Source organism: Hyperolius riggenbachi, chromosome 2 (assembly GCF_040937935.1).
Source record: "Hyperolius riggenbachi isolate aHypRig1 chromosome 2, aHypRig1.pri, whole genome shotgun sequence".
NCBI lineage: Eukaryota > Metazoa > Chordata > Amphibia > Anura > Hyperoliidae > Hyperolius > Hyperolius riggenbachi.
The window spans coordinates 403,783,980-403,803,765 of NC_090647.1; the positions used below are offsets into that span (position 1 = coordinate 403,783,980).

The 19,786-nt window shown below is 43.3% G+C and overlaps 1 protein-coding gene across 1 annotated transcript in view; it reads right to left on the minus strand.

The window, feature by feature from the left end:
* The window catches only part of NME7 (NME/NM23 family member 7), a 311,856-nt gene that overhangs the window by 202,158 nt on the left and 89,912 nt on the right, over positions 1-19,786 (minus strand). Inside the window, exon 6 of the mRNA XM_068269804.1 lies at positions 6,901-7,108. Within this exon, the coding sequence (XP_068125905.1) occupies positions 6,901-7,108 (208 nt within the window). The remainder of the gene's footprint in view (positions 1-6,900; positions 7,109-19,786) is intronic.

The following is a 19,786-nucleotide window of genomic DNA, read 5'->3' on the forward strand; positions in this document are numbered from 1 at the left end:
AGGTTCCAAGATGTGCATTGCTCAGGGCAAAAGACCCAGCATTTTTAGCAGCAAGGAAAGAAACGAACTGTTTTTTTCAGTTGTCCACAAATTATTTCTTCACTTTGCTGGGTGTGTGAGATTTAGATATCTATTGATTTAAAAATGCTGGAATTAAGCTTTAAGCTACCAATACAAAGTTTCAGGATACCAATAAATATGATTTGACAGTTGCCTCATCAAGTATATTTTTGGGTACTGAACATGGTCATCATTCCTGGAAGGGTAGTTGCATTGAGTTTTTCGTGTTTGATCTGTCTAAAAAGTTTATGTAACTACCTTATCCTAGCTATATATATACTCAGATTGTAAATGATACATTTGACAAAATAATTACATCCTTGCAGAATCAAACTGTAAACTATAGTAACTATAGTGAAAATAATGTAATTAATAAAATTGTTTATTTTTCAATATTCATTTATAAAATATTTAGTCAGTGTTTGCCCTTGTATAATCTTTCCTTTGCAAAAATAAATGCACAGGAAAAGAAAAGTCTTGCACTATAGTTTATTTGCAGCAAGGTGAAAACATGAGCTGTGACGTCATGGTGCATCAACTAGAGCAAGTGTACAGTGCTAAATTGGCTTCTAAGAACACACATACAAAAAATAGATTAATGTGCTGTACATGGGTGGTAGCAGGTGTGGGCGCCAATGGTGCACGGCCTTACAACCGTTTCGCTAGGCTGAATGCCAAGCTTCTTCTGAGGTGAAGTATGCAAAGTAGTTTATGCACCATGACGTCACAGCTCATGTTTTCACCTTGCTGCAATTAAACTATAGTGCCAGACTTTTCTTTTCCTGTGGATTTATTTTTGCAAAGTCTTGCTCTAGTCTTGAGCACATAGTTTTTTACCCTGGGTATTTTTACAGTGAATCCCGAGTGCCTGCCAGTTCTCCCAGTATCTTGCATAATCTTTCCTTTCCCTGACTTACATTCATCGCAGGTGGCACCATATTTAGTTCTGTCAGGTGATCTCTGCGGAATGTTTGTTTACTTAGAGTTCCAAAGCCAGTGCATAGTGTCACAATTACTTTCTGTTTTAAAGAGAGCAAAACCATTCTATGCAGTATTTTTAGTAGATGACTTTTAGTCTCTTTCATTTACTATATAAAATAAAAAGGTTTCATGTATAATATGTATTTGAACTTGCAGTTAGGTTTCATAAACATTTTCCCTTACAAATCTATGTTTTCAAATCAGCATTGACAGCTCTTTTCAGGAAATGACTGCTACTATTGCCTGGACCACAAAGCTCCACAGTGATGGCCTTCAATTTTAGTGTTTACTTATATCAAAGTTGTGACAGCGCTCCTCTTCTTGTTATCGTCTGTTTCCAGATACAGCCAATAATGGTAAGGGTCAGATGGGACGATGCATGCAGGTTGGACTCCAAAGGCCAGAACGACAATGAAGAGCTGATGGAAGAAGTCACACCTCTCGATGGCTTCAGAGAACTTCCTCACTTTGCAGATATGAGCACATGTTCCGTTATTGCTATAGATCGCCCAGGAGTTATTGAACACAAAGTTATCGATTATATCGATAAGATGAAAGCTATGACTTTGAAGTCTGACTATCACCATCCACTACCGGAGAGCAGGTACTACTTAATAATTCAGTAGGCCTTGGTAAAATAATGGACATTTATTGAGCACTTAAAAAGACAACGCGTTTCACGGCGTAAGCCGCTTCCTCAGGTCGTATACAGTGCTTGTAGATGCACCTCCTCCAGATATGGGCGCCGTGAAACACTTTGTCTTTTTACGTGCTCAATAAATGTCCATTATGTGCTCATATCTGCAAAGTGAAGAAGTTCTCTGAAGCCATCTGGAGGTGTGACTTCTTCCATCAGCTCTTCATTGTCTTTCTGGCTTTTGGAGTCCGACCTGCATGCATCGTCCCATCTGACTCTTACCATTATTGGCTGTATCTGGAAACAGACGATCACAAGAAGAGGAGTGCTGTCACAACTTTGATATAAGTATATACACGGACATTGTGGTAGCGAACACTCATATCTAGTTGAGATTAAAATCTGGTGGATGCTGCAAGCAGGCACAGTTTGTAGAAGACTGATCTTCAATTTTAGTGGACTCCTGAAGTGATATGTTGGATGTGCCATGTGCAGGCAAATTTGTAAGAAACTTTTAACAGTAATTCCAAAATTGTGATTTGTTTCCAATTTGCAGAACAATGCCATTTAATGCAGTAGTAACAGTTTGGGCCTCTGTGTTATTATCAAGTAGAGAGAAAACACCCAGATAGAATGTGGACAGACAATCTGACCCTATGTCACTCTTTTCTGAATAAAAAAAATAAAAAATTAAAAAATCTTTTGTTGAAGTTGAACGTATTCTGTTCTCTTGAAGTGAGGCAGAGTGTTTGCATATAAAGTAAATGCCTGCGTTTTATTAAAGAAGGTGATGCTGTAAGTTATGGTGAATTGCTTACTGATTGTCATTTGATTTATTTTGGCCACAAGGTTGTTAACCCCCCTGGCGGTACAATAAATCCGGCAGGGGGCAGCGCAGCACTTTTAAATTTTTTTTTTTTAAAGCATGTAGCTAGCCTAGCGCTAGCTACATGCTTCCCCCCTCCCTTCGCTATCCCTCCCACCCCTTTGATCGCCGCTGGCGCTTTTACCCTGCAAGGAATCCCGTTCTGAACGGGATTCCCTGTATGGGCTTCCCCGTCGCCATGGTGCCGATCGCGATGACGTCACCGACGTCATGACGTCAGCGGATGTTCCGATCCACCCCTCAGCACTGCCTGGCACTGATTGGCCAGGCAGCGAAAGGGGTCTGGGGAGGCGGCGCAACGGATAGCGGCGAATCGTTGGGTAGCGGCGGCGATAGCTATGCACACGCAGCTAGCAAAGTGCTAGCTGCGTGTAGCAAAAAAAAAATTATGTAAATCGGCCCAGCAGGGCCTGAGCGGCACCCTCCGGCGGCTTACCCCATGTCACAAACGGGGTTACCGCCAAGGAGGTTAATGGTTGTCCATAACCTAACTGGGTACCTTGTGTTGTGACTGTAAAACAGCATCTTCATAATTAAGTTCCAATACACATGTAAGTTTACAGGCATCTAGGTTTCTCACAGATTTTCTCTACTTTTTTTCCAACATTTTGTACCATCATAACTTTCTTTAATTTCTTTCTTGATTTCTTGATTCAGTGTTGTTATCTTTAGTTCCGATTTTAGCCTAGGTAGTGTTTTTGCACAGTAAGTTTTGTTATCCAGTAACTGCTGCAGCACTTTATTGGCCAGGCAATCGGCTCTTGCATACATATATTGTACTCTAACTCTGCTGTCATAGTAGGCTGAACTTAAATTGCCTGATTAGTAAAATCCTAAGCATATTGATTATATTGATTACATAGGCTGTCAATATACTGTGTATGTGTTTTTGGGTCTGTTATCTCTTGAAAACCACTGTTCTTCACTTGCTGGCTGCACCGATGGGTAGGACTAGCAAGGTTGCCTCCATGGTGACACATGCTTCCTCTACCTTCACCCTAATTGATTTTCTTCCAACCAGCCCAAAGCAATTTAAAAGCACTATATTCATAATGCTTTCTGATCTTATAGTAATTATTTATACAACCCACATGTATGCCAATTTATTTTACTTATTTATGTTAACTTTTGAAGCTTTCATAAACTTTGAATCATGATATCAATATCACCATGATTGGATCTTTTTATCACATGTACAGTATGTACAGTGGGATGCAAATGTTTGGGTAACCTTGTTAATTGTAGCGATTTTCCTGTATAAATCGTTGGTTGTTATGATAAAAAAATGTCAGTTAAATATATCATATAGGAGACACACACAGTGATATTTGAGAAGTGAAATGAAGTTTATTGGATTTACAGAAAGCGTGCATTAATTGTTTAAACAAAATTAGGCAGGTACATACATTTGGTCACCACAAAAAATAAATTAAATCAATATTTAGTAGATCCTTCTTTTGCAGAAATTACAGCCTCTAAATCAGGGCTGCCCAATAGGTCGATCGCGATCTACCGGTAGATCGCGACCGCCTTCTTGGTAGATCGCGGCCTCTTGGCCGCGTCTCGTATGTTTGTTGCGGCCAGCAGCTCATCGTGTTTAGCTGCTGGCCAATAAGGATGCAGGCGAGGAGAGAGGGAGGAGAGAGGCGGCGCGGCCGCTACATCATGGCTGGGGGCGGCGGCGGGCAGCCTGCAACGTGCGTGCTTGTAACGTGCCCGGCGCCGCCCCCAGCCATGACGTAGCGGCCGCACCGCCTCTCTCTTCGCCGCCTCTTCTCCCATGCATTCTTATTGGCTTGCCAGAGTCTCTCCTCACCCCCTCCTCTCCCCTGCCTGCCTGCCAGTTCCAGGAGTCCAGAGGAACTGGCTAACCTATGCTGCAGGTACATATACCTGGCTAACCTACACTGAGGGCCCATATACCTGGCTAACCTACACTGACTGGGGGCCCATATACCTGGCTAACTACACTGAGGGCCCATATACCTGGCTAACTACACTGAGGGCCCATATACCTGGCTAACCTACACTGAGGGCCCATATACCTGGCTAACCTACACTGAGGGCCCATATACCTGGCTAACCTACACTGGGGGCCCATATACCTGGCTAACCTACACTGAGGGCCCATATACCTGGCTAACCTACACTGGGGGCCCATATACCTGGCTAACCTACACTGGGGGCCCATATACCTGGCTAACCTACACTGGGGGCCCATATACCTGGCTAACTACACTAAGGGCCCATATACCTGGCTAACCTACACTGGGGGCCCATATACCTGGCTAACCTACACTGGGGGCCCATATACCTGGCTAACCTACACTGGGGGCCCATACACCTGGCTAACCTACACTGAGGGCCCATATACCTGGCTAACCTACACTGAGGGCCCATATACCTGGCTAACCCTACACTGAGGGCCCATATACCTGGCTAACCTACACTGAGGGCCCATATACCTGGCTAACCTACACTGAGGGCCCAGATACCTGGCTAACCTACACTGAGGGCCCATATACCTGGCTAACCTACACTGAGGGCCCATATACCTGGCTAACCTACACTGGGGGCCCATATACCTGGCTAACCTACACTGGGGGCCCATATACCTGGCTAACCTACACTGGGGGTCCATATACCTGGCTAACCTACACTGGGGGCCCATATACCTGGCTAACCTGCACTGGGGGCCCATATACCTGGCTAACCTACACTGGGGGCCCATATACCTGGCTAACCTACACTGGGGGCCCATATACCTGGCTAACCTACACTGGGGGCCCATATACCTGGCTAACCTACACTGAGGGCCCATATACCTGGCTAACCTACACTGAGGGCCCATATTCCTGGCTAACCTACACTGAGGGCCCATATACCTGGCTAACCTACACTGAGGGCCCATATACCTGGCTAACCTACACTGAAGGCCCATATACCTGGCTAACCTATACTGAGGGCACGTAACCTATGCTGCAGGCACATATGCCTGGCTAACCTACGCGAGGGGGGGGGGGGGCGTGCTTAGCATTTGAGACGTTGGTAGTTCTCCTGGCATCGGCAAATTTTAAAGTAGCTCGCGAGCCGAAAAAGTGTGGGCACCCCTGCTCTAAATGCTTCCTGCTGGTTCCAATGAGAGTCTGGATTCTGGTTGAAGGTATTTTGAACCATTCCTCTTTACAAAACATCTCTAGTTCATTCAGGTTTGATGGCTTTCGAGCATGGACAGCTCCCTTTAACTCACATCACAGATTTTCAATTATATTCAGGTCTGAGTATGAGATGGCCATTCCAGAACATTGCACTTGTTCCTCTGCATGAATGCCTTGGTGGATTTTGAGCAGTGTTTAGGGTGGTTGTCTTGTTGAAAGATCCAGCCCCAGTGCAGCTTCACCTTTGTCACTGATTCCTGGACATTAGTCTCCAGAATCTGTTGATACTGAGTGGAATCCATGCGTCCCTCAACTTTGACAAGATTCCCAGTTCCTGCACTGGTCACACAGCCCCACAGCATGATGGAACCACCACCATATTTTACTGTAGGTAACAGGTGTTTTTCTTAGGATGCTGTGTTCTTTTTCCTCCATGCATAACGCCCCTTGTTATGCCCAAATAACTCAATTTAGTTTCATCAGTCCACAGCACCTTATTCCAAAACAAAGCTGGCTTGTCCAAATGTGGTTTAGCATACCTCAAGCGGCTGTGGGCGGAGAAAAGGCTTCCTCTACATCACTCTGGCAAACAGCATCTCCTTGTGTAAAGTGCGCGGAATGGGTGAATAATGCACAGTGACTCAATCTGCAGCAAGATGATGTTGTAGGTCTTTGGTGCTGGTCTGTGGGTTGACTCTGACTGTTCTCACCATTCGTTGCATCTGTCTATCCGAGACTTTTCTTGATCTGCCACTTTGAGCCTTAACTTGAACTGAGCCTGTGGTCTTCCATTTCCTCAATATGTTCCTAATTGTGGAAACAGACAGCTGCAATCTCTGAGACAACTTTCTGTATCCTTCCTCTCAACCATGATGGTGAACAATCTTTGTCTTCAGGTCATTTGAGAGTTTTTATCGTAACAACCAACGATTTATACAGGAAAATTATGATGATTAACAAGGTTGCCCAAACTTTCGCAACCCACTGTATATTAGTGTAGGGCTACATATGTCACTTTTGTGTATTTGTAATCTGTGAAACATTGAATTTGTTTTGGATTGTGACACCTGCAAAATTAATTTTATGCATTCTGGAAGTACTGATTTTCTGTGTTTCTCGAATGATTATAAACTGACATTATGAAATGGTGAGAGGTAAAGGGATATATGCATACTTACTCGAGCAGCTGAAGCAATAGAATCAGAGCCATGAGCTGCATTCTTAGTTCCATCGCTACCAAATCTAGCTCGAATGCTTTCTGGTGAGTCACTGCGTGCAACACTAGAGTTTGTGGGTCCCAATAGCCTTCTCCAGCCAGTAATAGCTTCATCCCCCATTATCTCCAGGGCTACAATTGGTCCACTTGTCATAAAATTGATCAGATCACTGCGCAAAAAAATAAAAAAAAAGCATTTGTAACTTAAAAAAAAACATGGCAAACAGCAACAGTCAATTGCTACATTCAATAAAAAAAAAAAAAACAGCAAAAAGCAATTAACCGTCAATATATCTGAAATGCTATTTGTGGGATTATTGCTTGAACTGGAGAAGAAGAATGAATCAAATATACTAATATACTGTATATATATATATACAACATCTGAAATACTGTTCAAAATCAAAACCGAGCATAATTGGGATGCATTATAATTTTAGAATTTTAGAAGGATATAATTTTCCTGTGCGCTATGGGCAGGTAAATAAAAGTACGTAACACACCATGTAGTATCGGTGGACAAACAAATCAGACATTTTTAAGTTTATTTACTTAAATAAATAAATAAATAAATCTCTTTTTTTAGGTCTACCTTGTCTTATGGCTATTTTTGAGGACAAATGAAAAAAATTGGTTACTTGGTGAAGAGTTTTCATGCATAGCCTTGCATTCAACTACCCTGCATCACACTTTGAGGGCATACCTAGAGGGCAATGAAATACTACAAACTTTGTCAGTAAGTCTTTTTGTGCACAATGCATCCAAAAACGAATAGAGTATATTGTACCTTGAATCTTTCCGAAGGCTATCAAAAGGTGCCCATACAGTTGTTGATGGCCCCCAGATTTAACCATTAGATAGATCCAGGGGCGGACTGGCCAGGGGGGAAATCTCCCCCCAGGCCGCCTTTCATTCAGTGATTTAGGGCAGGTCCAGTGTCTGGTGTATTCAGGTTTGTTGTTATAAGGCAATGTGAAACACTTGGCTAGCTGATAAAAGTGCAATTAGAGGGCAGGCAAGCTGGTAAATATACACAGCATGATGCAGAGCTTGCCTGGAGGGTCCATGGGCAAACATCTGTCTTGTTTCTCCCCATTGTTCTAATGACTGCATGTGTGGACAAGGCTTTAAACAAGTTGACACGTTTTTGACAGTCCCTAGACTCCAGGAGGGCTGCTTTCTGACTTGTGTAAGAGACTGGCAGGGACAGGAGTCATATTATAGGCAAGTAGCCTCTGTGTGATGTGAGACTGAAATACAGCTCTGCTCCATCTCAGGCTATTCTCAGTCTCTCTCCACTCCTCCTCTCTCTGAGCTAGTGCACGCCAAAATCACAATAGCAATCGCTAGCAATTTGCAAGTGCGATTTTGTGAAGCGATTTTCAGAGCGATTTTTGAATGAATCGCTCCAAAAAATGCTACATGCAGTGTGTTTGCGATTTTTAAAAAAATCACAATTCTGCTGTGAGAACACCGTCATAGGGTAACATTAGCCAAGCGCTTTTCAAATCACTGTCGTTTTGAAAATCGTTCAGAAGCACTTTTGGTTGGCACCAGCCCTCCCTCATTCACCTTTGTTTCCCTCTTCCCCTAGTGCTGGCTGGCTGTGTCTTCTTCTTATACAGGAAAGCTAAATAAAAGTGCAGTCCTGGTGAGGCAAATTATTGATATTATTATTATTTAGTATTTATATAGCGCCACCATCTTCCGCAGCGCTATACAGAACATATTGTCTTGTCACTTAACCCTCCTGGCGGTTAATTAAAACCGCCAGGGGGCAGTGCAGCAAATTTAAATTTTTTTTATTTTTTTTAAACATGTAGCTAGCCTAGCGCTAGCTACATGACAGCGGCTCTGCAGCAGCATCTCCCTACCCTCTTCGATCGCCTCCGGCGATCAAGCCCGTCCGGAAATCCCGTTCTGAATGGGATTTCCATTAGGGCTTCCCCTGTCGGCAATCGGAGTGCACACGCAGCTAGCAAAGTGCTAGCTGCGTGTTGCAAAAAAAAATAAATTATGCAAATCGGCCCAGCAGGGCCTGAGAAATCCTCCTGTGCGGCATAGCCCGAGCTCAGCTCGGGCTTACCGCCAGGAAGGTTAACTATCTTCTTCCTGCTCTTTCAGCTTTTCTTTCCTCCCCGTTTCTCCCCTTCTCTGCATAAGGTCTCAGACACGCTATAAGCGCTTTTCTGAGCGATTTTACCGCGATCATGATTTTACTATGATTTTAATGTAAGTCAATGGAGGCCCTTTTTAAAAAGCTCTCCGAAAGTTCTGATGGCTAAAAAGTGCTTATAAAAGCGCTTATAGTGTGTCTGAGCCCCTAGTATTTATATGCTGCGGGTAAGTTGGGCGCCAGGAGCGCTGAATGATGGCTCTTCCTGCTGTCACTAAACTCCCTGGCGGTGTTAAATACTATTTCCCCTCCGAGTCGTTGCAACTCTGAGGGAGGGAGGTGTAATTTGGGGTACGGCTGTCACCGGAGCCGTGAATTTCCCTTACGCGCCCCGCGCAGCATATTATTGCTGCTATGGGGCTCCTAGTTTGGGTCACCGGTGCTGAGCGCCGTGCACCAAAACCACCTGCTTTGCCTTCTCTCTCCTCTCTCCAAATGGCGCTCCACGTGACTACTGGCATATACGACGTGGGGTGCCTGTGTGACGTAATTTGGGCTGGGGCTGCAATGATAACGGGCCTCTGGTTTGTGTTTTCCCCCCAGGCCAAAAGGTCCCAGTCCTCCCCTGGATAGATCCCTCTCTGATCAAATCTGATCAGAGAGGGATCTATTACCATTAAATTGGAAATTTTTGGTGCCGCATCCCCCTTCCGGGCCCACCAGGTCTTACCCATCTAATTAGCTCCCCCCAGGCTGAGTGTTGCAGTAGAGTGAATGCTTAGCGATCTGCTGGTGCACCTCCTCCTGTGCCTTCTCTCTTCTCCCCATGGTGCCAGTTCCCTGTGATGCAGTGGCACATACGTAATCACATACATGCTGTTGGGTCACAGGGTACAGGTGTCCTGGCTGTGATCAAGAGATAAACACAAAAGAAGGCACCCCGAAGATAAGTGAGCTTCTGCTTCAACACTCTGCACAGTTCGGGGGGAGGGGCTGGGGAGACTGACGGGGGGTCCATTGGCCGTGTGGAAATCAAGCGCTGCTACCGCCGCACACCTTTTGAGCGAGACCTGCCCAGCTTGTATGATTGATAATTTAGATAGATTTCAGCTGGAAATTGATCTCAACTTCATTGATGGAATCTGCTCGGAAGATAGAGAAAAAGCATAGACACTGGTTTCTTCTGTACAACTAGTTTAATTTACTTTTTGACCTCTTAGACCAGTGCCATCCAACTGGCGGCCCGCAGGCCGCATCCAGCCCACCAGAGCTCTTTTTGCGGGCTACCACCTCCCCCCCCCCCCCCAATCAGACATTGCATTTGGTATGATAAGGAAGGGTTGGGGGGAAGAGAAAGTGGCTACTGATTGGCAAGGTTGAGAAAGAGGGTGGTACAGGTCTAAAGGGTCTGCCACCCCCATATGCATGTCACTGACACCACGCCGGGTGTTTGGGTTCCGCCGGACAGAGCACTGCCATTACCATGCTAGTGTCACAGCATGCTTGAGGTGAGCACTCTAGAACTCTGGGAATCGGTAAAGTGGCCACTCAATGCTGTTGTGGGGGGGGGGGGGGGGGGGGGAGGGAGATTAACAACTGATATTGAGGATATTGGAAACAAGGGGCGATGCTTGTATCATTAAAGGGGAACTCTGTGAGGAGATTGCTGCCAGCCCAGATCATGTTCATTTTGTGGGGAGATTGCTGCCAGCCCAGATCATGTTTATTTTGTGGGGAGATTGCTGCCAGCCTAGATCATGTTTATTTTGTGGGGAGATTGCTGGCAGCCCAGATCATGTTTATTTTGTGGGGAGTCTGCTGCAATATCATGTTTATTTTCTGGGGAATCTGCTGCCAGATCATGCTTATTTTGTATGGAGACTGCTGCCAGATCATGTTTATGTTGTGGGGAGTCTGCCGCCATATCATGTTTATTTTTTGGGGAGACTGTTGCCAGATCATGTTTATTTTGTGGGAGACTGCTGCCAGCCCAGATCATGTTTATGTTGTGGGGAGTCTGCTGCCATATCATGTTTATTTTGTGGGGAGACTGCTGCCAGATCATGTTTATTTTGTGGGGAGACTGCCGCCATATCATGTTTATTTTGTGGGTAGAGATCATATTTATTTTGTGGGGAGTCTGCTGCCAGATCATGTTTATTTTGTGGGGAGACTGCAGCCCTCCTTACCCCGAAACGGCTTTGAAATCGCAGCGCACACCGCTGACAGAACGATCGAATTCCGTCCAAAATCGATCGTTCCCGTCGATTCCCGTCGACCCATCCGTGCAGAAGATTTTTCTCGGTCGCCAGCGGGTCGGGAGTGCGTCGTTAGCAGCGTTTGAATTCCCGACGACCGACGCAATACAGCGGTAATACATTACCTGCTCCAGCCGGCGCGAGTCCCCTGGTCTTCTTCTCCGCTTTGGGCTCCAGAGCTACACAGAACTTCCTGTCCCGGCAGGAAGATTAAACAGTAGAGCGCCCTCTACTGTTTAAATTTCCTGGACAGGAAGTTCAGCAGCCGGAGCGTGGCGGGGCCGGAGAAGCCAGCGGGGACTCGCGCCGGCCGGAGCAGGTAATGTATGCAGGGGGGGGGGGGGGGGGCGGCAGCTCCACAGATTGTGATCGGTTTCAGGCTGAAATCGATTCACAATCTGTTTGCAGTAAAGGTGGCCATACGATCCCTCTCTGATCAGATTAGATCAGAGAGGGATCTATCTGTTGGTCGAATCTGATGGCAAATTCGACCAGTGTATGGCCACCTTTAGACTAAGAGTTATTTTAGTGTGAAATGACTGTCACTTTTTTCCTGCCTTCCAAAACATGTTAATCTTTTGAAATTTAAGACTAACATTAAAGAGGACCCATAACAAATTAAAACAGAATATCAAAAATGATTGAGGTTACCCATTTTACTTTAATTATCCTGATTTCAGCATCAAAATGCTACTTATAACTACAGTAAAAACGTGGATTGAGAGTAACTTGGTTTGAGAGCGCTTTGAAATACAAGCAAAAATTTTCATGAAATTTTGACTTGATATACAAGCAATGTCTTGATATACAAGTTAAAAACGTTTACACATGTCACATCATTACAACTGAGCTGATGGTTCTTATCTCCTTGACGCTGCAGGATTGTACTTAACCATTTTCGCCTTCTGGATGTGACTTTCCAAAAGGCTGCTGCGTGTGATTGTGTGCATGCCACCCCCGCACCCCCCGGTAGTCCCTGGTAGTCCGGAGATCAATGAATGGGAAGAACCGTTGGCTTCTTTTCAGAGGCCATGGTCTTTCTGAAAAAAAAAATCACGTCCTCCTTGTAGTTCTTGTAAGCAAACGTGCTCGCTAACAGGATAGAAAAACAAAAAAAAATCACTGTGGCCATCTTGTGGCCAAATAGTAAAACTACATGCACATACATTTTTTTTCATAGTTTTCCACACAATAAATTACATTTAAAATTAACTGTTTACCTCCCACACCCCAAAAAAACCCCAAATAAAATTAACTAAAAAAAAAATTAAAAAAATTACAAATTAAAAAAAACAAAAACAAATAGTTACCTAAGGGTCTGAACTTTTTTTTTTTTTAAAACAGCCTTTATTGTCAAAAAAGTTAGAAACAGGATTTTACAGTAAAAATATCCAACATTAGGCTCTTGAGAAGCCTTACAGCAATAATCATTAGCTAATAAACAATGAGCTTTTAACCAGCAGCAGTTCAGAACAGTACAAAGGAGAAATTGCAGATATCATAAAAATACAGATACACGACCTATTCCCTCTTCCAAACCAGGATTGTTTATTTTTTTTAATTCCGCCCCCCCCTCCTTTTGTGTTATTAGTTGTAGTTGTTTAGTTGTTAATTAGTCAGGCAATAAAAAAGTACAAAATTCTAGTTTTAATTATCCCACACCTCCGAAGAGCCTATCTCTTATTAATTCAGTGTCTGGCAGTCCAGGGGTATCTAACCATCCCGCCCAAATCTTGTCAAATTTATGAGGGGCCCCCCTATGTGCATATATCAATTTTTCTAATTTTAAATATAGGTTTACCTGTGTAACCCACATTTCAAATGTGGGCGGGGCTGGCTTGTTCCAATGCAGCAAAATAAGTCTTCTAGCTTGAAATAATAACCTATGGAAGGTAATTTGGGATTGATCTGTTAAAGTAGTATCTTTAATTAGGCCCAGAACTCAGCATTGAAACGATCTAGGGATCTTTTGAACAAGAACTGCATCTAGGGTATCAAGTACACCGTTCCAGTATCTATGCAGCTTGAGGCAGCGCCAAAGCATGTGCATGAGATCTCCGTCTCTGTAGCAACGGGTGCATGAAGGATCATCCTTACGTGACATTCTATGTAAGCGTTTGGGTGTTAAAAGAGTCCTGTGTATAATATTTAGTTGAGACATCTTTTGTGAGGCATTAGTGGAAACTACAGGAACTGCTTGGAGAATATCCAACCATTCTTCTGGTGATAAATCCCCCAGGTCTGATACCCATTTATCATAGGATTTAAGAGGAAATTTTTTAAGAAATAGATTTAGAAGCTGGGCGTAACATCCTGATATGAAGCTGCTTTTGGAGGTGGAGTGGCTAATTAGGTTGAAAACTGGGACTGGGTTTATTTGGAAGGATATTGATCTGCGTTGCTTTTTAAAAGCATGCACTAGTTGAGTATATTGATAGGCTAACAAGGGATTTAGGGGGACGTTCATTTTATCCGCTAGGGACTCCTTGGAGCAGATGTTTACACCATCCAACACATGTGCAATTAATGTAATACCTTTAGTGGCCCAAGCCTTAAGAAAATGCAAATGTAAGAACTCTGAAAGTCTATGATTTCCATATAGAGGAGAATAGGAGGTAATACCTTCCACATTTTGCATTGATCTGAGCTTATCCCAGACTTTCTGGATCAATAAAATAGTGGGTGCAGTCTTTTGAAGGCTTTTAGATATTGAAGCCTCCAAAGCTGCATAGATAGAAGAGCTGCCCAGCGTGCAATTAATAAGAGCTCTGGTAGGGTCAAACAAGTCTTTTTCATCCCATCCTGCTAAATGTTGAGACTGAGAGGCCAAAAAATAGGCCCAAGCATTTGGAACGGCCAGCCCACCCTCATCCTTTGGGTATTGTAAGTACTGAAGTTTGATTTTAACTCTGCCCTGTCCCCAAATAAAGTCTCTGAAGATTCTATCTATAGTTTTAAATAACTTCAAATGAAGCCAAATTGGGGCATTATGTAGAACGTATAGTAATTGAGGCATTGTGACCATTTTAATTAAATTAATCCTTGCCACTGGAGAGAGAGGGAGTCTAGACCAAGTTTTATGTTTGTGACGGATTTTAGAGAGTAGCGGTGAGATGTTAAGGGTTTCATAGGAGTTCAGATCGGGAGAGATGATAATACCCAAGTACTTAAAGGAGGATACTTTTTGGATTTCCCTGCATTCCATAGGGAGGGCAATGTCAAATTTATCTAATGGAAGGATACAAGACTTGTCCCAGTTAACCCTTAGTCCAGAATAAGAACCAAAGGTTGTCAGAACAGACATAACATTAATCAAAGATTCTTGGGAGTCCTGGAGGAAAGAAGAGTGTCATCAGCGTATAGAGCTATCTTTTCCTCCAGGACTCCATATCTAAACCCCTTTATTAGCTCGTTAGATCTCACAATCTCGGCCAGCGGCTCAATAGCAATCGCAAAGAGAAGGGGGGACAGGGGACAACCCTGTCTAGTCCCCCTTCCCAAGGCAAACCCATCCGAGATAACATCATTGACTCTAAGGCGTGCCTTCGGGGCACTATACAAGAGTTTAACCCACCTACAGAAAGAGGGGCCAAAATGCATAGCATCTAAAACTGCATATAGGTATTGCCATTCCACACTGTCAAAGGCCTTGGCGATGTCTAGCGAAAGAATTGCTCTTTCTCCAACATTATCTGCAGGTAGTTGCATATTAAGAAAAGCTCGACGGATGTTAATTGCTGTTGACTTTAATGGTATAAAACCCGATTGGTCTGATTTTATAATGGTTGTGATAACCCTAGCCAGACGATTCGCCAAGACCTTTGCCAATATCTTTATGTCTGATGTTAAAAGAGAAATTGGCCTATATGACTATGCTTTAAATTTATCTTTTCCTGGTTTGGGCATAAGATGATGATGTTTGCTTCAGACATAGATGGGGGCAAGGAGCCTTTATCAAAAGCATCATTGAAAACCTTCAGCAACTGGGGAAGAAGGATATCTGAGTATCTTTTATATATTTCCAGAGGTAGGCCGTCATTTCCAGGGGCCTTATGGTTTGGAAATGACGAGACTGCTATCTCCAGTTCCTCTAACATGAATGGTGCATCCAGTATGGCTCTATCTGAGTCTCCCAAGTGCAATAAGGGGATAGCATTTACATAGTGATTAAATTCCTGGGTGGTATAATTAGCTTTAGAAGAATAAAGGTCAGAGTAGAACCGTTTCAGTTCACCTAGTATACCAGGAGTATCCGAAACTAACTCGCCTGAGGGTGTTACAAGATCACTTATATATGATTGTGGATCTTGTGCTTTGGTTATTACTGAGAGCAGGTGACCAGTTTGATCTCCCTGCTCAAAAAATGCCTGTTTTAGAAAGAACCTTTTATGATTAGCCTTAGAAATTAAAAATTGGGCTAGGAGGTCTTGGGCTTGGGTCGAGGAGGATTTATTTATTTCTGAAGGGTCTAGAATGGATCTTGCCTCAGTGTTAATCGCTTGTTTTTGCAGTAAATCCTCATGTGCTCTAGTTGCTGACCTCCTCTTATTTATTTCCCTAATAAAAGTTCCCCGTAGGAAAGCTTTAAATGCATCCCAAACTACCAGCATTGAAGCAGAGTTATTGTTAAATTCGAAGAATGTTCTAAGATTCTGTATTATGTCAGCGTGCGAGGGTATGAGGGATAGCCAATGGGGATTGAGTTTCCAAGGTAATCGTTTTTTGACCGATTTATCAGGTATATTAATCAATACTACCAAGGGAGCATGATCTGAAAGCAATCGAGGTAAATAGCATGCCTGTGATATTAAAGATAACATCTGAGTATTACAGATAGCCAAGTCGATTCTAGAAAGTGACATATATGTTTTGCTAAAACATGAGTAAGCCAGCTCCTCCCTATGCAGACTACGCCAGGCCTCTACCATACCTAATTCAGCAATTAATTTAGCCAATGATGAGATTTGAGTGGGCTGTGCCCTTGACTGAAATTTATCTAATTTGTGATTGAGATACATATTGTAATCGCCGATCCAAATCATAGGAATGTGCATTTTATCGCTAAGCTGCTCAATTATCGGTTGCAAGCTGGAAGGTGAATAAGGAGGAGGGGCATAAATTGCCACAATAATACATTCTAGAGAGTTAAAGCATCCATGCACTATAATATATCTACCTTCATGGTCTATATATGTTTTAGTAGGATTGAACTGGATCTTAGCATGTATTAAAATTGAGACCCCCCTTGAATAGGAGGAATAAGTAGAGTGAAGGGCGGTTGCAATCCACCTGCGATGGAGTAAATGGGTAGTTTGTGAGGTCAGATGAGTCTCTTGCAAACATATTACTGCTGGGCCTTGTTTTTGGAGGGTTGATAATATTGAGGTACGCTTTGTGGGGTCCGCTAGACCTCTCACGTTCCAACTTACAACTCGTATATTTTCCATACTTTTCTCTTAAACATCATGTGGGAGAGAGACTGGTCACCTGCATTCCTATAATAGCAAAACACACTGCTGCTAGTGTGCTCATGAGACATTATACTGATCAAAAGGCCAAGAAATAACCCGGAGCTCAGAACAGGCCCCAACATAACTAAACTTAAAAAGTAACTAAAGGTAACAAACATCAAACACAGTAATAGAAAGAGTCTGTGGGTGCTTTCAATAGGTTATTAGACCCCCCGCCAACAGACCGAGAGTAGCACCCCAGCTCTCCAAGCGCAGTCCTCTGTTTATACAGATAAGGAAGAGAGTCTTTACCAAAAAGCTGAGTATATTCACTCAGCTCCCTGGCCATATATATATCCGGAATACTTATCATAGTAAACTATATGAGTAGTCCGGGTGTGAAGCGGAGCAAAAGCAAACGTAGTATCAAAAATAGTGTAGGATGATAGCGGTGTAGTTTACTTGGTGAAAAAGATTCGAGGAGTTCCCAGCCTCTAAAAGCAATGCGTATGGGAAACATGCATATATGGCATCCAGCAACAGTCATAGACAGATTTGCATCAAGTGTCAGCTTCGGCACTAGGCCTGTTTTTCAAGTGCTGTTCTTCCTGGTCTAGCCAGGTCATTGCATCTTTTGGGGACAAGAAAAAATGTGTTTCATTATTAGCAATGATTTTAAGCTTAGCCGGGTAGATCATAGCATACTGCAGTTTCAGATTTTGTAAGCGTTTCTTCACATCATAGAACTTGGCTCTTTGTTTCTGCACCTCGGCTGAAAAGTCGGGATAAAAAGACAGTTTATAGTCTCCCAAACAGATGCTCTCCTTTTGGCGTGCTAGTCTCAGAATGGTTTCTCTGACTCTGTAGTGAAGGACTTTAGCTAGCATGGGCCTAGGGGTTGCTCCAGGCTTAGGAGGGCGAGCGGGCACTCGGTGAGCGCGTTCTATCGCATAGACTTTGGAGAAAGAGTCCTTTCCAAACAGCTCTAGGAACAAGTTTTCAACAAATTCGGTAGGATCTGCTTTTTCAATTTTCTCAGGGAGGCCGATTATACGCACATTATTACGTATTAATCTATTTTCCATATCATCTGCTTTATCTGAGTTAGAGAATGCGTGTTGTATTACCTTTTTCAGGTCTCTTACGACCGGATTGATCTTGTCCTCCAGGTCGCTAACTCTACCCTCGACAGCGGTGGTTCTTTCGCGTATGTTAGAGATGTCTTGCCTTAATAGGTCTAGTTCCTCCTTGATGCTGCCCGTTTGTTGTGAGAGTGAGTTGATAGCGTGATTGCAACACTGCACTGCGGATAAGATATCACTAAGGGAGGGTTCCCCAGTCTGGTCCGGAGTAGGAGCTGCCGGAGGTGGGGTATGTGGTGACTTATCCTCCGCAGATTCAGCCTGGCCTGCCGCGGCTCCCCAGGCCGCGTCTGCGCCATTTAACTCCGAAGCAAGGAAATGCTCTGCCTCTGTCTCCCAGTTATCTGCTTGGCCCTCCGAGCCTGTCTCTTGTGCGTCCCCTTCGTACCTCTTGTCCTTATGAGCAAATTTCTCCAGTCTAGACGCCACATCAGTCAGCTGCGCATCCGTCCTCCGGGAACGTGTGTTAAGGGCGTCGGCGCCATCTTGCTGCTTAGAAGTTTCAGCAAGGCCTTTCTCCTCGTTGTTTTCTCGGGCCCATTGTTCCAACGACGGCCGCAAACCGGATCAAAGAGAGCCACAAAGCTTCCCACCGTCAATATTCCTCAGAATAGGTAGGTAAAAGTGTCCACTTCACCCTCAGGATCAAGTTTGGTTAGGATCAAAGCGGGAGCTGCGTGAGTGTGCTGTTCTCACATCGCCGGCTGGCCACGCCCCCTGGGTCTGAACTTTTTAAATATGCACATCAAGAGGGTACATTACTAATATTGTTTTAATTATAAGCTTGTAAATAGTGTAGGACGCAAAACTGAAAAAATGCACCTTTATTTCCAAATAAAATATTGGCACCATACATTGCGATAGGGACATAATTTAAATGATGTAATAACTGGGATAAATGGACAAATAAAATGTGTGGGTTTTAATTATGGTAGCATGTATTATTTTAAAACTATAATGGCCGAAAACTATTGGCACCATACATTGTGATAGGTACATAATTTAAATGATGTAATAACCGAGACAAATGGGCAAATAAAATGTGTGGGTTTTAATTATGGTAGCATGTATTATTTTAAAACTGTAATGGCCGAAAACTGTGAAACAATGACTTTTTCTATTTTTTTCTTAATATTCCTGTTAAAATGCATTTAGAAAAAAATAATTCTTAGCAAAATGTACCATTCAAAGAAAGCCTAATTGGTGGTGGAAAAAACAAGATACATACCAATTACTTGTGATAAGTAGTGATAAAGTTATTGGCGAATAAATGGGAGGTGAAAATTTCTCGGATGCATAAGGTGAAAAATGTCTGAAGGCTTAAGTGGTTAAAGGGAACCTAAACTGATAAGGATATGGATTTTAACTTTTAAAATAATAATACTAATTGCCTGACTTGCTGATCCTGGGTCTCTAATACTTTTAGCCACAGCCCCTCAACAAGCATGCAGATCCGGTGCTCTGACTGAAGTCAGACTGGATTAGCTACATGCTTGTTTCAGGTGTGTGATTCAGCCACTACAGCAGCCATAGAGATCAGCAGGACTGCCAGGCAACTGGTATTGTTTAAAAGGAAACATCCATATCACTCCCAGTTTAGGTTCCCTTTAATCTGAGTGTAGAGACTGTACAAAGTCTCATTTACATGAAATCCTCAAAAATAATCAAAAGCAACTGTCATCGCATAAGTTCCTTGTTAAAACCACACAAAAAAAGGTTGGTGGGAACCAATAGATAGCAATGATTCTGTTAGTTATAGTGAAAGCCTTTAAGTCCAGCGCACTACCCCTTTATGCATCCTTTCATTTACAGTTCAACTATCTCATATACAGTTCATTATTCACTGCTGCAGCACATATTCAATGTTGCTTTCTTTAAGTTG